Genomic DNA, 19264 nt, shown 5'->3' with positions numbered 1-19264 from the left:
CGGTCCTTAGTTATAAATATTGTATTTATGTGGTGGAAAGAGGTTTATATTCGGAAGAAAAATGGGGTTGGAGCTGGTTGCTAGAAGTTGTTGAGACATAACATTTACATTCAAAGCAGGTATTATCTGATACTGTTTTGGATCATTAGGCGTGGATGGATGAGTATGACAATGTTCAATTATGGGCATTGTGAGCCATGGTGGTATTTTCTCTCTCTGCTCGGCATCCCCATTTCTTATTTTGAAACTCCAGCTTCGTTAAGATGAGATTTTATGTACTGTTAAACAAGTCCCACATCGCTGGGGTGGAAAAAATGTGAGGTTGGAGTTTATATAAAAAAGGAGGTAAGTGAATAGGGAAAGGCATCTTTGCGCTTGGGGCAATGACGCAGCTAATGAGGTTCTAACTGAGGCGCGTCTATTGCTGGTTGAAAACTATTTCCAAACCCCCTCTTAGGCCTGGGTTCTGCCTTGGCCTTCGAGAATTTCTGGAAGGGCTCCCTTAGGGGTAAAGCCCTACAATTTTAGTTCAATATTTTTACTTTTTTTTAGTTAAATTAATTGAAATATTTCATAATTATTTTTTTGGTCATATATTTGAATTAGTCTCTCTTATGTACGTCTATTTTAATATTTTAACACCGTAAATAAGGGTATTCTCCACCTAAGTGTGTACTCTAGTTTTAAATTTCAAGTTTATTTTTTGCTTTTTAATACAAAAATATGGCAGTGACTAATTTAAATCAAAGAGTGTTTTAGCTTACTCTGTATCGACATCCTAAAAATATTTTACTGAGATGATGATTTAAATGTAACATTAATTACAATCATTAATGCAATTTCAATTTGTTGAACTCATGCTGTTATGCCCCACAAGTGTTATTTCAAGACCTAAGTAAATATAATTTCATATTTCCAAAATTATTGTGCATAGTAGTACACAGAACGAAGGTTATCCTTTATTGTAATGTTTTATTTTTTAAAATAAAATTTGTAAATATTTTAATTCTAAATTTATTGATACCAAAAGTTGATTTGTACTAGAATAGAATGTGGTCTTCAAATCCCTCGCGTTATTAATTTTTTTGAAACGAATGTTTACAAGACATGCAGACTAATCAACCATTCGTTTACCACCCTGTGTTATTGAAATTTAAAAAAAGGTTAATTTCTCATTACATTTACAAGATCCATCTAGTCAAACCCCAACCATGGGATTACCACTTGGATGTTGTGGTTGTTGTTGTACATTTACAAGATACATTCTTCATCAATATCATAGCTCAATAACAAAAGGAAAATGCCTACATAGATAGGAGGACAAGTAACTCATCTATTATAGCTGTACAATACATATGCTTCTGCAAGGCCACCTTTGTTACTTTCAGTCTTAGGCCTTAACTAGGTTGATCAGATTCACTATATCCAGAAACTTGAGCCAGCTCCAATAACTCCTGCTCACCACTCAGAACCTGCAAGTATTTGCTTGATGCAATTAGAATGAAACAAATTTGTGCGGATACAGAGAGGGTGCACGGTTGCAGCCTATTGACTTCTTTACCTGGCCATTAATAATCCATGTAGGGAAACCTTCAATTTTGGCATCTATGCATGCCTTGAGCATTTTGGTCCCTGTCCTATACCCTTCAGGAAAGCACTCTACATAATCCAACTCCTTGGCTGCCTCACGTCCAAACATCTGTTACACAAAGAAATGAGGTGAGTAACCCATTGGCACTAATCATGCTTGAAGACACATTAGACAAGCAAATTTGCAGGCATGCAAGTATTGTGATCTATCCGTAACGGACATTTACAAGCATGGAAAATCATGTAGATAAATTAGAGAATATTGTTGCACGTTTTGATAGGCTCACAGAATGGGAAATTTAAAGACATCAGCAAGAAACAGAAGTTTTCACAAAGGTTTCCCCTGAAATTTAACTAAGTCTGAAACCAAGGTCAACACTCAACACAATCACAAGAAATGGCCATATGCTTGTGAGTTCTTGATTGAAGCTTACAGTACCACAGTTGAATTTGAAGGACTAATCTGATCTTATGCAAGTCAATCACTTTTGACTACATTTGATGACAATTTAGAGAACACCAGAAAGGGAACATTTATAAGAGACCCTTATACCTCTTTTGCAAGTCAATCACTTTTGACTAATCTGAACTTGAAAGGGAACATTTATAAGAGACCCCATACCTCTTTTTGCTCTAAACAGTGTGAACACCAGAAAGCTCCATACATTCTAGCTCCTATTGAGTGCAAATGCCTTGCTAGAGATTGTGCAAAAGGGGTTGATGAAGCTGAAATCTCAGTTGCATAATATGGCAGTTCAATTCCAGCCAGGCTGCTAAAGCAGACAATGGAACAACAATGAGAATTAAAAATTGAATGCTATATTGATCTTGGTTTATTTTATCCACACAACAAATATTGATCTTGGATTCATATCCAAATTCCAATGGGAGCAGGGACAGAAAATTAAGAATATTTGCAGCCAAGGTTTATTTTTGAAAAAATGAAAGTATCCATCACATGGGAATTCAACAAGAAACCACCAAGTCAATCGGAGATGTAGCTAGAAATTTAGTTTAGGGGGCAAACAAACCATATATATATAACATGAAGAATGATTTCGAGACCTTTAGAGGAGTACATGAGGACAATGGCAAAGTTGGGGGGGAACAATGCCATAGTCATGCTCCCCTTCCCTCTGACCATGTCAATGCATCTCCCATTTCTTACAGCTGCACATTATTATAAAGGGGTAAACTAGTGCTATAAAGCTCTTGTTATGCATAGGGTTCAGGGAAAGGTTGGACCCACTATGTGGGTCTATCATAGGCATCCTTACGTTGCACGCGCAAGAGGTTGATTCCAATACAGGGAAACAATCCAATCACTGCTCTGAGGCTCCTCATCACAGATGCAAATTATTATATTTAATAATATGCTAATTAGATTGTCATTAGTTTTTCAATTTTGTTTGGTACCAACAGTGAAACACTACTAATGTACTGTTTATGGGCACATAACATGGGGCCATTGGCGAAAGTTGTGCAAAATGTTCCATACAGTTGAATTGGAAAATAAAAGCATAAAATGTAACCTTGAGGAGGCAGATTTAGAACTGGAATAGGAGGTGTTGAGTGTGAGAATGACCAAGCCAGAAATAAACAACTGAAGGCCGAGTTGTTTATAAGTCTCTTGCAATCCAAGGTCCTACAACACATTTTCCAAAATATGAAAACCAATTAGGGAACAAGATAATAAAAATAACATACAGACACAAAGGTTTATCATAATTCACCTTGACAGTAATAAAGAACAAGGTGAACGATAAAATAACTGAAAGTAAGCAGTAGGTGCAAGAGGAGCTGGGGAATGCGGTAGTTAGAATGTACAAGAAATAGGAACTAGCAGCTGCCATTGAGGTAGTGGTAGCAAGCAGTAATAGTTGAGCATTCGATTTGTTAATCCCGAAAGAAAACTTGTTTGTAGCTAACTGAAAACCAATCGTTGCAGCGAAGCCATATGCAGCCAGCCCAATCAAGGGGAGAGGAACACCTACCAAAATTGTAAACACTCTGTCATTAAAGGAAAAGACTTTTTTTTTCTTATTCTTTTCCTAAACTGAATAAGTAAGAGTGTATATATCCTTAAACAATGTTTAGATTTATGGAATGTAATATACTGAAGTGGAATGGAACACCATTTAGATTGCTTAATTTTATATTTGGATATGAGATGAAACCAAATCATGAAGTTGTATAAAACCTAAACCCTATAACTTATCAAATGAAGATGATTACACCCTTGATTACTCACATTAAAGTGTCATAGTTACTTCTAACCCTCTTTCAAACAAACACAATACGTGAAACGTAATTCAAAGAGGAGATACCGAAAACGACGGCGTAATCACTGTTGAGTATGTCGGTGCAAGAACCACCACCAACGGGGCAGAAGGCATCAGAACCGGTGAGCTTAATGAAATTGAGATATGAAGTTTCAAAGAATCCGATTCCCGATATTCCTACGGCGAGTTTATAAGTCCAATCAGAACCAGTGGAAGTAGCGAGAATAGCGGTTTCTGGTTCGGTTTCAGGTTCAGGTTCGGAACCGTAAGAGGAACATTTGAGAGACACCAACCTTGGACTTGAACGCAAAATTGAAATTAGGTTCGGATTCTGGTGTTGGTAAGGAATTGGAGTGGAGCAGCGATTGAAGGAAAGAGAAAAGGATAACAATGACATTGTCGCCATTCAGAACTCTACCTCATCTTCTTTCCTCAAACGCATCGTTTTACTTGTTCGGAGAAGAGAGGTAGTTTATTGGGCCCGTTCGTTACTTTTCAGCCCAATACTTATGGGCCCAGTAGAGAAATGGGTGTCGGTGTTTATGGGCTTTTCTGAGGTTGAAGCTTATCTGTGACTTTCTGATTGGTTAGTTGTGGGTCCCCTTCATGCTGTAATCTTCATAATTCTAAAACAAGTATTCTATGAGAGATAAGTGATTGTTTTTCCTTATATTTTTAATGACAGAAATATGATTTCATGTTAAATAAAATATTAAAATTTCATTACATATTGTCTTTTATGTATTTATTGTATGACATTTGAGAGAATTCTTACTAGTAATTCTATTATCAAGCATCATGTTTCATTCCATTTAATTTTGATTTTTTCAAGCCTTGGAAGTTAGTTAGGGCAAGAAGCTAGTCCAAAACTATAATGTGTTTCACGCTCATAGTAGTCATGCATTTTGAATTAAAACTTTTATTTATTTATATGGATATTTTGTTATTTGGGTCTAGTTTTAGATACTTTGTGACCCGTGCTCTTCCCCTACTCAAATTTGAATTAGTTGGGGACACTATTATATCAAAATAAACCTTCATAAAGGAAGCTGATCGAGTTTTTATAACTAGTTTTTAAGATCAAGGGTGTAGTTCGATCAAAGAGATTAATCATTTTCTTATTTAAATTTTAGGGGAAAGTGTATAAAATCCCATTGAACTTTATGCATTTTGTAAGTAGGTACCATGAACTTTTTCTTCTTCCTAATTACTCCTTAAACTTTATTATTTAGTGAAATTGGTCCCTCTATAAATATATTGTTAAATTAGTTATAGATAACAAAGAAAATCTTATCATGCATATACATACTTGTACAACTTCGTTATTTGAGTATCCAATTCTTAAAATCAATGTGAGCTGCGTTTGCTCCACACTGTCCATGTGATACAATTGAACAATGTAAGTCCCAGGACTACATTCACAAGCTGCAACACAAAACAATTGTAAAATTCAAGTATACTAAAGAGACCATAAAATTTATGAAATTCAAGTAGCATAGGAATAGAGATAAAAACCAATTCAATTGTTTCAAATTGAGGAGCTGAAATTCTACTCAGATCAACTATATTTTCACCACACATTAACAGTATCAGAAGAGGTTAAAATATCAGAAAAGGAACGACCAAGAGTAAAAAAGTACATGACCAATCACTACCCACTTTTCCACCAACAAAGTATCACTTCTTTAAGAATACACAAATTCCCTAATTTTCATACTTTCATTACACTAAATACCCCTGCATGAGAAATAAATATAATATCTTAAATAAAAAATGTGATGAATGCAATTAAGTTAAACAAAACATGGTATATTCTGGAGAAAAGTCCAAATAATATACAAATCAATGTATCTTTATTATTTTTTTGTTACAAAATGCATCAACAATCTAAAGATATATTGTTTAAATCGTTCTTATATTATATCGTAACGAACCAAAAATAATAAAGAGGTATCAACACATATTATTTGGACTCGTCTCTACAATATATCATGTTTTGTTTAACTTAATTGTATTTATCACATTTTTTGTTTAAACAATTACACTTAATTTTCATGCAAGGTTAGTCAATGTAATGAAAGTATAAAAATTATAGGGGTTTGTATAGGTGTAAAAAAGTGATGAGTAATTTATATAATTTCACTAAAACTCAGGAGGTGTCAGTATAATTTACTCTTGCTTAATTTAATTCAGATGTTGATCTTCTGGTTTCATAGGGTTATCAGTTTGGTAAAAGATATATATTGATGGCTGCAAATGAGTTATTATCTGATGTAAGCAATGCTTCTTTAACGCCTTAGCTTAATATTTAGGCAATTGCCATTCTTGATTGGAGCTGAAAACAAACATCCTAGCTTGTTCAAAATTTTAAATGTCTGAATCAAGTTTGGTTCTACTATAGAAGTCATCTTTGAGAATAACTTGCTCAATGAATTAGATTGACTAAGTTTTTCTTTTCCTCTTCTCATAATAATTTTGTTTTCGTCATAACTATTTGGGATGATTTGCACTCAATGGATATAGTAGGTCTTAACATTTGAATTGACTCTTAATTATTTCCTTCAAAATTCAAGGTGCAAGCAAACTCATGAGAAAAGTATATATATATTTTAAGCAACTCTTTAAAATAAAATGAACTAAAAGTTTGACTTTTTGGACCAGCATGTTATTCAAAGTTTATTTCTTACTCCATGCACTTCTTATAAATATTCACTTTTTTTAATTTTAGATAACCAAAGTTCATTTATATTTTACCTTCTATTCTAATTATATATTTATCTATTGCATTCTCTTCTTCACCTCTCGTGTTTTCACATAAATATGGAAAATTTATAATGATTAAAACGTGAGTATTTTAATAAAAACAAATCCAATTAATTATATCATTCAAATCTATATGCATAACCATAAGCATTAACCTATAACAAACAAATGAAATGGGTATTAGAAAACCACTAAAGAAATACGTAATTATAGTTTTGTTCATTTGTCTATTTTGGAAGTTTTAGTTTGATATTTTATCTTTTTGAGTGTAAAATCTATATACTATAAAGATTTATACACATACATTTTATCATTTACTATTCATTTAGAATACATTTTTTGAAAAATCAACCATAATTAAATATCAATGATAGATGATGCAATGATGATGTATAAAACTTATACAGTCACTACATACATCTTTTTATCTTTATCTTTATTTTGATACTTCATTTATGTTTAAAAATCAACCCATTTCTTTCGTTATATTCACTAGAGTGTTGACAGCTACTATTGTGTCTCTCAATCCGCTTTCCTATCATTTATAATGTATAGTTTGTATGTCATAAATGTCAAACATAATATTTTGTGTTAAATATTTATAATCTGCAGTTGAATTTATTTAATTGGTGTAATGTTCTACATTAAAGACTGATAGTTATAATTTAAGAATAAAAAATAATTAACCAAATAATATGAGTATACATTAGGTGGAGAGGAACATTAGGTTATATATGATTTTTTTTGTAAAAATTAGAAAATTGTTAGGGCAAAACAGGGAGATAGGGAGAACCACAAATTGCACGTGGTAGGTGTTTATTTTGTGTTTACACAGTAGAGATTATTTCAACTTCCATCTTCCTAAATTTAATGAAACTATAAAGCAAAGCAAACTTTTACCTTGGCGTTTGATCTGATATTCTCTTAACTCGTGGCGTATCTTCGTAAAACATGAAATAGCACTGAGATATTGGCACGGCTCAATCAAAACCAAAACCCACAGAAAAGTTTTCCATTTTCTGTTTTCTTTGCATATTTTATTTAATAAAATAGCTAAAACTGGGTGTTTTTGTCTGAGTGAACCAAGCCAATATCATAGTAGCTACTTCATGAAAATGTATATATGTTTCAAATAGCAACAAGAAACTTGAAGTACAATATAAGAGAAACCAAGGGGGCATAAGAAGTAAATGGGAGAGAGAAATAAAGAAAGAAGAAGCGTTTGTGTTTTGAGTGTGAGAATGTCTTGATGGGTGGGATTGATTATAAGAGCGGAAGAAAGGGTTTGTTTCTGTATATAGCATTTAAAGCCCTCGACTACCAATGCATAAAGCTGGGGACGCTCCAATTTTTTTTGTTTTGGAAATGTATTCTCGATCGAAGGCAATACTGTCCAAGCCGGGAACATCTATAAGTATGTGGGCTAACTCTCTCACAGTATGTATTTTTTCCATCCACAATATTCGAACCCAAAACTTTACTTTAGGGAAATCAAGTATGTATCAACACCAGTTTGTGGGGACAATGCATTTATATCCATAGTTCTCGTTCCATGCCATTTTCTGTTTTTTTCACTTCTTTTTTCACCCATAATAACGTATTATTGTATTGCTCTTATGGCCTCTTCAAATTTTGATGTTGCATCTGTTACACACTGCTCATAACCTAAAATGCAGGTTATGATATAGTCAAATTTAACCCTTTCTTGGCTCCGACTCATTCATGCAACCAACTTGTTGCTGAGATTCTTCTTTCTGGCTGCATGTGGGGCATAATTGTCTAGTGATAAGGATAACTTCTCTATTACTTTACCACGTAAATTATTGTCATCAGTGTATCATCCACCATTCATCTGTGCATGTATCCTTTTCTGATTTGTGAAACATGCATGGTTGCATACTTAAAGATCAGGATCTATGTATCCTTCTACAAAGTATCACTTAGCACATGTCACATTTGTCATCATCAACAAAACATTAACTCTTTTAGTTCTATTAACACTTTGTTTTACTGAGTTCCTTACACATTAGTAAAACTTTGAAATTAATAGTAATAAGAAGTTCTGAGACATAGAGCTAGTATATACATTTATTATGTGTTAACTGTAGTGAATAGTGATATGGGCACCTTTGGTTGATAAAAAGGAAGAGAAATTAAATACATGATGGCGATACTCGCTGAGTTACAGAAACCAGAAAGACCACAACATTAAATGAGGGAATCTCCCTCTGTAATGAACATGCCACAACATTAATAATAGGCACTGTACCCTTCAACTGTCAATACCATTTGGCTCCTCCTACCCCTTACTATTATTACTATTACTACTATTACTCTTTCTTTTTGAGTTTAGGGTATTGGTATTGGAGATGGGTTATTATGTTCACTTGCAGTGTAGGAAAAATCAAACTACTCTACAGGCTTAAATGCCTTTTCATGTTTGCTCAATATGGCAAAGCAGTATCTCTCTTATAATTGCGAGTCTTGTTTTTATGAGTTAGACTAGAGAGAAAATATACTAAAAAAATTATTAGATAATAATATTTATGACCTTTAATTTTTATTGAAATTACAATTTGACCTTAAAAATACACAACAAAATACAATTTGCATCTCCATTAATGGACAAGAAACAAGAATAATTTATGACCCATGTTTTTGCACTTGTTTTTAGTGGCAAAAGTATAATTTTATTATAACTAAAATGATAAATATGTTATTGGAATTTACATTTCTCTTTATTTTTTTTTGAAGCACTTGCAACTCGTTAGCCATGCTTCAATTTTTCTGATTTGGGTTGATATGGTATTTATGGCAACAATTAATAACACATAATAGCTAGAAACCTTTTTTCTACTAGATGGAATCTTTTTGCAGACACTCAACGTCTCAATGTGTTGTGAAGTTTATGAGAGAACAACGCTTTGACATTAGTGCTTAACTGTTTATGGCATCCAAATTTGCAAAACTCAAACACAAGGTAAAAGCTTGATACTATGGTGCAGGAAGAGCATGCTTTTGATGGCTTGTTCTGTTATAAAAATTAAAATCAATAACCAAAAAAAGCAGATAATTATTAGCTTAGAACTTTTCCCTTATATTGGTATGAACATGTGAGTGAGAAAGACTATAAGTGTTACAATATTAATCTGTTAAATAGCTTAATAAAAGTAATTCAATCAATAACATCATCTTTCTCTTATAACTGAGAATTTTGAACTACTTAATAATTATTACAAGATAGAATTAATATACAGATTAAAAGAGAAATACATTTTATATTATTATTTCATGTGTGTATGAGTATTCTAATTAGAGCACCCACAATTTTTATTGTTATTTTACACTTTTCACTTGCTCTAATGAGAAAGCAAAATAATATTATTATTATTTGAAAGGGAAATTTTACTTTTTATAGGACATGAATAAATACACAGTTATTAAGAATTTCAATGTACTTGCTATAGTATTTTGTTTTGGATGATGAGTCGTAGGTACTCATACAATCAAACATAACTCAATAAGACATTAATTTAATAATATAATGTTATATTAAATATTTGATTTTCTAGAAAAATACTTGTTTATGAAAAGTAAATTAATTTCTAATAAAAAAATACGGTTGGTAATATAAAAAAATATAATAGAATAATAAGATTGTTGAGCAGATCAGCTATATAAAGTTATAAACAAGTTCCGAAACCGATTGGAATTTTCTGACGCGTATTTGACAGGAATCTCGTAATTAAAGTCACAAAATATTGAAAATAATAAAACACGGTACATAAAACTCAATAATGGGAATAGAAAACAATTTGGGTGTTTAATTAAGTAGTTAGAAGTACCAAATATGAGAGTATAAAAGCTGTGACGCAGCATTATAATTGTAGGTAGACCCTACATTTGTTCATAAATCATTAATCATCCACAGCTATTTGGCTGGCAGTTGCATGTATATACAACATGGAAAGGATACTCTCCGGAATCCAGAGCTGGATAAGATAATGACATGTGACAAAAAAATCTTTTCAACGGTCATAATTTTATGTTATTTTCGAAGAAAAAATAAATAAATTAAGTTTACAAAAATCTCAACCATATATTTTAGTAATGACATCTCTATTACCGAAGATGAGTTAAACTCATACAACATAACTTACTTAATCATGTCCCAATTCCCTAACTTTTTAAAAGATACAGAATTCTATTCCAATTAATTATAATTTTGATTTGCCAATACAGTGTCTTAATTCAAGGCATGAATGAATTAATTATAAAAAAATTAATTGGAAAGCCCTGCTGAAATTATATATTCAGTATAAATAAAATGAACTAGAAAGACAAACGATATGAAACCATTACCACTACACTTACAAAATACTTCAATCTTTGGTTTAGGAATGAAAGTAGAAGAAAAGAAAGTTGAAAGAAAGAAAAATAATAAAAAGGGAGATGATAATTTTTATTGTTTGATATGATTGAAAATGGAAAGAAAATGAAAGGAAAGAAAATGCACATTTATACATAGTGTATTAAAAATGATATAAGTGCCCTCATTATTTATATATATAATTATGTAGTATATCTAATTTTTGAATTGCAAATTAAATAACTAAATAATTTAATTTTAATAATATTAAAAAATATTTTTTTAAGTAACATATAAACTAAGTTTAAGATACCAATGAAAATCATTAACATCCTACATCTTCTTCTCACTAATGCGTCTGAAAAAATATACTAATATTTGATAATCACTTTTATATTTTTAATTATCTTACTTCCACATATTTGTGTTTTTTCTTTTTAATTTATTTATTATTTGTCACTTTGTTGGTAATTTTAAGTAATTATATATTTTTTCTTTTCAATTCATCATTTAGTATACATAACTACTATTTATTTGTGAGCTCAAAAACAACGAAAATAAAAATGAGTTAACTAATTTCACATAAAAATGAATATAAACAAAGAAAATTACTACACTGTATTTATATTCACTTAGATTATTGTTCTTTCAATTCATGGTATAAGAGTAAATTTGGAATTTTTTATAGTTTTCTTTCCTTCCTTCATTTTCTTCCCAAACTAGGGAGGAAAAACTTTTTGTAGGACCCATACATATTTTTTCTTTCCTCCCTATTTAATGTTGGAACCAAATAGTAGAAAATGATATTTTTCACCACTTTTCTTTCCCTTATTTTCTATGCAAACAAACATAGTGTAATACTGTATATAAAGAGCAATAATGTACTCCAATACCCAAATACTCTTAGACAATACCCAAATACTCTTAGACTTCCTGTATTTTTTACTACTGTTCTGTACATTTATATCAGGAAAATGTTACTTCCTCAAATGTAAATATATATTATATATATATTTTGTGTGTGTGGTGACAAATACTAAAGCAATAATTGACTGAAGGGATAAGAAAAAATATAAGTTAGAAAAGTGAATGATAAAGACAGAATTGTATTAAGTGAATGTTTAGTTTGTGTTTGTATCAGTTTTTATATTTAATCAAGGGATTGTTGCTATCAATGAACATTTTCTATTAATCAGTTATTAGTCTATTCAAAATTTCTGAACTTTTCAATAATATCTCTAATATTAAACAAAGATTATATGTCCCAAAAAAATATATCTATATATTTCTAGCTAGTTAAATTTTAATAAATAATATAAAAATATTAGTTTTTGTTATTTTGAATTTTATTTTTAATTAAGTAGTAGTTTTTAATTGGATAAATATACAAATGAGGATATGAAGTGGGAACACACAATCTCTGTGTTGTAGGATAATAAAATACACAAAGATAATTTATTCCATAATCCTACCTGATACATATATTATAGTAGTAGTGGTGATTTTGAACGTTGTTTAGCATTACTCACCAACCCAATTAATCAGGAGCAATTCTTAGATGGAACTTAAACTCAACACTACTTCATTCTTGAGCATAATTGATGTCATCAAAGCATTAAAATAAAAATATAACAACAATAAAAAATTAATCTCAATATATGAAGTAGAAATATTCTATCATAAATCACTTCTATATCAAAGTTAAAATATTAAAATAAAAAGGCATGCATATTCACATTTCACACGCATAAGAATATTTTGGAAGTCTCATCTCTAAGGGTGGCGGAATATATATATATATATATATATATATATATATATATATATAATTGCAGAATAGCATTGTATATAGCATAGTGTCTCAAGTTTAATACACAAGAAAGAGAGAGAGAGAGAATCCCAGAAAGCTAGTCTTAATTTGGGTCTGTTCAAAACTATACCAGGATTTTGGTTGATGAGTAATATTTGATATGATTGAGATATAGTTTTTGTGATCTAGATAATAATATCAATAGCTGAGGGTTTTGCAGTAGTGAAGGTTCTGTTCATTCAGAAAGGCAACGATGCTTTGTCCTCATGGTGAAGGAGCATAAGTCCAGGTTTTATATTGCTAGAAGATGTATAATCATGTTAATTTGTTGCCACAAATATGGCTAGCTAGTATTATATCATTTACATAATTTCCTTTTCACTTTTGCTTCAGACTATATATATGTAATGACAGTGCATGCTGTCATAAAAGATTGTTTGACGCAAATCTTCTTTTTTAACCATCATCAACATGTCATGTGTGATCACACTCAATAAAAATCTTAAATTGCATAAAAGTGTGTAAAATCAAATATTCCTTTTGTTTAAGGTGTAAAATCAAGGATTAATCCATGAACTTGTAAGGCCATAATTTGATACATCAGTTGGCTAGGTTTGATGGTGTTATGTGTGACACCTAGTTCTTAGAATCATTGTTTGTTTCGGGGCTCTGGGACATAGAAATATATTATTTGACTGCACTGGGAGCTCTTATTTGAGATAGGCAACGCTAAGAAAGAGGACCATATATTAATTTAAAATAAGAACTTAAAAGATTGTTATATTCATTACAAAGTGCCAAGGACATATATTAATTCTTCTCATTGATGATGAATGCTGTCAAGGATTACACACATACTCGACCATGATTAGTATTAGTAGCAGGAAGCAGAGTACTCTTCTAGGCTTAGGAGATTTTAATACATTTTATGTACACTATCTGGGGTTGACGATTCTAATGCACAAGTGAACAGCACATAACTCTGCTACTTTTCTTCAGAACTTGTCCTGTCATCACCACATGAAAATTTTCAATATTCAATTAGAGAGCTAAACAGCAAAACTATAGTAAACATATGATTCTCTTTTGATTTTTATTTTTTAAATGTCAACTTCTAAAGGTTCAAATGGCCAAAAGCAATTTTTGGACATACCCAACAAGCTCATTAGTGCTCTTGCGCTGATTTTCGAAGATATGCAAGTTTGTCTCTCCATGCAGCTGCAAAATGCAGATAATTTTATAAGATTCTATAACATTACCATTCTCGCTTAAGGTATTCCAACTTTCAAAGGGCAGCAATTTAGTGACTATATAACAGTCATGAATGTATCAGATCAAATATTTGATACAATCATACCCAAAGATATTTTACCTGCATCTTTAAATCTTTCCTGTTTGATAGCTGTATGCATATTATGCATCATACTTAGCTCTTGCGCGACCAAATCTGGACCATCTCCAGGACTGCAGAAAATGTATCTAAAGTTTAGACTCGGATGAAATGATGTACCCAGAAAGAAAAGCAAGGGGATGCGGGTGTGGGGGGAGCACATATATCATGACAAAGATGCCAAAAATATGTAATACCTGTCAAGCAATACATCATAAATAGGCTTTTTGTTTCGCACTCTCCCCATTCCATAGCCGAGTCTGATAGCATCTGTTAAAACAATATGTTTACTTACATATATTGGAGCCTGCACAAAACAAATTTCAGATCAAACATGTGGATTTGTCTAGCACCCATGCACAAAATGCATTTTATGGAAATTCTGCATAAGTACAAGTATAATGGTCTTCAGAGATGACCCTTTAGAAACCCAAAATTTCTTCACAGATATTTGGCAGGGTCCACACTGAATGTATACCTTGCATCTATTTGCAACATTAATGGCATCTGAAGGGCGCATATCCACACTAATAATATCACTTTTCCCTGGCTGGAGAAATAATTAGCTTTTATGAGCAGAAGAGCATAACTTAAAGGTATTTATCATTTAGAAAAGAGAAGTTTCTCAACCTGGCTAAGGTACAATCTTGCAAAGTAAGTGCTGACCACTCTCTCCGTTATTCTCACCATTATCACCTGAAAGAGTCAAATCAAGGGAAAACATTTGAATAATCTATTTGACGCCGAATTTCTTTTTGAAGGGGATGTGCATGACACAATCATAAAGCTATAGTCCTATTGCTTTACAAATTTTGCACAAGGATAAGGACTGGTCGAGGAGATCACTAAGGTAAGACTGTAAGAGGACCCAAATTGTACCACTTTCTTTTTTAGTATGATAATTCTCAAACACACAACTCGCATTCAATAGGTATTGATGCTATGATCTCACCTAATAATCCTTGCTAGGGATTAAAGGTGGAATAGACTCAAAGGAAGGTCAATGGAGCAGTATATCTTGTGTAATACTCTATTATCTGGTGGACAGATAAAATGTGATGTCGGCAGACTATGAAAATGAGAGAGATTATATCATCTCATTATCAAGAATAATAATGCATCAGAACCTAAGTAATCCACATAGAGTTCCCTCCGCATATTGCCATAACATAGGGAATCCCATAAATGTAAAGTAAAATAAGAAGCTAAAATGAAATGGGTGAGATAGTTGTTGTTGCTATTGCCATAACATTACTACCTAGACTCAACAGAAATGCTTCAGAAAGAGAAAACGAAGCACATAACTCTCTTTAAAAAACAAAAACAAAAAAAGAGGCAATTAGCACCAATATGAAGTGGGAAATGCTTAGCATCATACTTCATGGTCTAGTCTTTCAACAAGGTTTTTCACGAACTGGAACTGATCTGGGCAATCCTGCAATATCATCATTTTCTAAGAATTGATTGTGAACAATAAACAAAAGTGCACAACCCTTGGGATACAAGTTCAAAAATTACCCCATTTTCTCGTTCAGATTCAGCATCTATAAGTTTTTCAATGGCAATCTTCCCTGCAGTAACAAAGCATTGAAATTAATAAAACCTAGATTTTCTACCAACAACAGGGATAGATAAATTATAAGACATATTTATATCTTTGGCACATACCTACAGCAATGGGCAGAATATAATCTCCATCACAAGAAATCTTGAGAAAAATTGTGGGACCCTGGAAACGCTGTAGAAATCCTTGTCTTATTAAACTATTATTATTATTATCTGTTCCTGAGTTTTTCCCCTGGAATGATAAGGGAGTTGATGTTGCCGAGGATTTCCGTAGTAAGTCGTCTCGAAATCGATGGCTCCACATATGATAGTGTGAGATTGTTTCTGCGCTAGTTTAAGTAATTAAAATTTCAGGGAATGCATGCATACACACACATGGATAGACCTAAATGATCAAAAGAACCAGAGTTACTTCAACACACTATTACAAAGAAACTAATGACCACTGAAAATTAAGGTGAAAAAACAACCCTCTAGATCTCATTCAAGCACAGACCTTGCAGACATTACCATAGTATAACATATATTTTCTTACTAGAGCCACAGAGATAACGGAATGCACCAAAAAAACACAAATAATTAAGGGAATTCACAGTAATGAAACATGTAGAGAAAATAACACTGAACTTAACCAAGCTATTAAAGATTATGATACAAAAATATCTCGGGAGTTATGAATCAAAAAGAAAAATAGAAGGATGATAATTTTTGTGATGAAATTAAAATAAAAATTAAAATTAGACCTGAGAGGAGGAGAGAGGCTGGAAGAAAGTGATTACTGTTGTGATGATCATCGAAGCTGGATCTGATGCGGGAGGGTCCACGATAAGAATTGCAAGAAATGAGGATCGATTTAGGGCATCGAAAACGAAGACACGACGGTGATGGCGAGAAATGGAATGAGACGGAGTGAGAAACGGTTGCATTTCTGTGATCGGTGACGGAACCCACGGCGGTAACGGAACGGAGGCAAAACGGGGAAGCTAGCATTTTCTATTTTCTAAAACTGTGAAAAGAAGGGGACTGTAACGGTAACGGGGTGGTTGAAATAAGAAACGCGACGCTATTATGCGAAGAATGGGCGTGGTGGGTGATGATGCCCATTCATTCGTATCATATTATTATAATCAATTCCTATTTATTACTATAAAACTTTTATATTTCTATATATTATCTTATCTTAATATAAAATAAATGAAATGATATACTAATTATATTCCAATTTTTAAATTCATAATTTATAAATATTAAACTCACTTATTATTATTAGTTTGTTTGTGTCTGCTGACCCGCATTCCTATTTTATAATATTAAGTATTAAATATGTATTTTTTATTTTAAAAAATTAGAATGTTTTTTATTGGTATTTCATGTTATAATTTTTGTATTTATTATAATATTCAACTCAAAATGTGATGTATTAATTATAGTTATTTAGAATTATAAAAAAAAATTTATATTAAAAATATTAAGAGCAAAATAAAAAATAAAATTTATAAGTAATTGGAAACTTTTTGGTATAAACTCAACTATTTTGATTTTATCGCACTTCCCTTGTCTGCTCGAATTCAGAAAGGAACAAATGCCCTTAGCTGTTATTAAATAAATAAGAATATATTATTTCATTTTTTTTAAAAAAGTAATGATTTGGTAGATTGGTAAAAAATTATATATAACTTGTATTTTGCTTATATCATAAGGAAAGAATAATCTAGTGTGTGAGGATTTCAATGGAATCTAAAAATAAGAAATATAATATATATATATATCCTTATTTTTTATAATTGAAGAAGTTATTTATTTCTAAAGTTTGAACATATAATTCTATATTATAAAGCAAATAACCTATCTAAAAGTAAAACATGGTGTAACTTTCATCGTGTGTAATTTCCACTTTCTATTTTATACTTCACATTATTTAATTTCTACAAAAAAATCATATAATCCTAATTAACCGTTACCAACACATTAATGAACCGCAGCTTTCCCTTAAACTAAATTTATCATAGACACAAAAAATATAATATAAAGTACACCGAATATAACAAATAAATTCTAATTGTTAAAAAGTGAAATATATAAAAATTAAATACGTAGTATTATACAATATTAATCAACAAGCATGAAGTGCATGTACACATTAGTAAATAATAATGAATAAAAAGTTATCAGTGAATATTCATTATTAAAACCATATTGCACACTGTCATATTTATACAATGGATAAAAATATACCTAAGTTTATTTTCTCATCGTTTTAGGAGGAAATGCAATGAGTATTGGTAAGAAATATCTTATTCTGGGTGATAGAGATATTTTCCACTAAGCTGATATTTTTTGTACGGTAAGCCCATTAGTTGACATACATGGAAGAGGGAATAATTTGGTTAAATTTAACTGGTTAGAGCAAAATATCCAACTAGAAAATGTATATGTATAACACATTTTTTGTCATGAGTATAAATTAGAACTTCGTAATAAAAAAGAGAAGAAATATGTAAGTATATATAATGTAAAAGTTTATTACACTATTATTATATTATTTATGATTCAATTTAATTATTATTAACTTTTAAATATAAATTTTATATAAATAAATGGTAAATGATATATTGATTCTACATAAATATTTACAATAATAATATGAGTGTAATATTTATGCAGTAACAGTGTAAATATTTATACACAGTCAGTGTATCATCCACCATTCATTTGGACTACTTTTCTTGAAAAGTCAATCACAATTAAAAAATGAATGATGAAAAGTCAATCATGATTAAAAAATCTTAGTATACATTAATTTCTCTAATAATATATACACACATTATACCATAAAAAAGTAAGCATAGTAAAATAGCTAGGAAGTTACTTAATTTTTTTTATATTTTACGTAAAATAATTTAAATCAGTTACTAATATTGCATCAATTATTATATTAGTCAGAATATTGTAACAGTAATATAATAATATAATAAGATGAGTAGTTGGTTTACTGCTTAAACTGTATAATTATATATGATAAATGTATATACTTGTAATGATTCAATGACTCACCATGGACTAAGATGAAGTTTTGAATTCTTAATGTCATTTTAAAAATATTAATTTTCTCATGTGTAAATTAGTTTTAACTATAATATTAAAACACAATTTAATCGATTTTGACTAATTTAATTGCAAATCCGTAATTGTCATACTGTACTGAATTAATTTTTTTATATAAATTAGTTTTAACTAGAATTAAGATATGACAATTACGGATTTACAATTAAATTAGCAAAATTGGTTAAACTACCTCCTACTATACAATAGGGGTATGACAACGTCACTATTGTAGTTGGATTTAATATGTAAACTAGCAGTGTACCCGTGGATTTGTACGGGTCGCTTCTTTCTTTGTTTATGAATAATGCAAATATAATATACATATATTTTATAATATCAATAAATCATGTATTGAAACATTATATTTCTCATTCATATAGGTGCAATAT

The 19264-nt window shown here is 30.9% G+C and overlaps 2 protein-coding genes across 2 annotated transcripts; both read right to left on the bottom strand.

The window, feature by feature from the left end:
• Positions 1270 to 4331, bottom strand: LOC109348769 (thiol-disulfide oxidoreductase LTO1). Its single transcript, XM_019589317.1, has 6 exons — positions 3918 to 4331; positions 3324 to 3580; positions 3123 to 3235; positions 2213 to 2360; positions 1562 to 1699; positions 1270 to 1472 (listed from the first exon to the last, which is right to left on the bottom strand). The coding sequence occupies exons 1-6, from the start codon at positions 4276 to 4278 to the stop codon at positions 1398 to 1400; spliced, it is 1092 nt and encodes a 363-aa protein (XP_019444862.1). The 5' UTR covers positions 4279 to 4331; the 3' UTR covers positions 1270 to 1397.
• On the bottom strand, positions 13543 to 16905 carry LOC109348768 (bifunctional nuclease 2). The gene is made up of 10 exons (XM_019589316.1): positions 16514 to 16905; positions 15873 to 16094; positions 15723 to 15775; positions 15583 to 15639; positions 14835 to 14900; positions 14683 to 14754; positions 14402 to 14511; positions 14187 to 14278; positions 13968 to 14032; positions 13543 to 13821 (listed from the first exon to the last, which is right to left on the bottom strand). Exons 1-9 carry the CDS (start codon positions 16758 to 16760, stop codon positions 13980 to 13982), a joined length of 972 nt encoding a protein of 323 aa, XP_019444861.1. The 5' UTR covers positions 16761 to 16905; the 3' UTR covers positions 13543 to 13821; positions 13968 to 13979.

Source organism: Lupinus angustifolius, chromosome LG06, assembly GCF_001865875.1.
Source record: "Lupinus angustifolius cultivar Tanjil chromosome LG06, LupAngTanjil_v1.0, whole genome shotgun sequence".
Classification (NCBI taxonomy): Eukaryota; Viridiplantae; Streptophyta; class Magnoliopsida; order Fabales; family Fabaceae; genus Lupinus; species Lupinus angustifolius.
Note: the sequence above shows the minus strand (reverse complement) of the source record. Positions and strands in the feature narration are given on the sequence as shown.

Bases quoted from the DNA above. Each gene is read 5' to 3' on its own strand.
- LOC109348769 (XM_019589317.1), bottom strand. From the start codon at position 4,278: ATGGCGACAATGTCATTGTTATCCTTTTCTCTTTCCTTCAATCGCTGC. The intron at 3,236-3,323 runs GTGAATTATGAT...AATGTGTTGTAG, and splicing joins TGTTCTTTATTACTGTCAAG to GACCTTGGATTGCAAGAGAC. The intron at 1,700-2,212 runs GTATGGGGTCTC...TTTGTGTAACAG, and splicing joins ACTGTTTAGAGCAAAAAGAG to ATGTTTGGACGTGAGGCAGC.
- LOC109348768 (XM_019589316.1), bottom strand. From the start codon at position 16,760: ATGCTAGCTTCCCCGTTTTGCCTCCGTTCCGTTACCGCCGTGGGTTCC. The intron at 15,640-15,722 runs GTAATTTTTGAA...ATGATATTGCAG, and splicing joins AATCTGAACGAGAAAATGGG to GATTGCCCAGATCAGTTCCA. The intron at 14,755-14,834 runs GTTGAGAAACTT...TTATTTCTCCAG, and splicing joins CAAGATTGTACCTTAGCCAG to CCAGGGAAAAGTGATATTAT.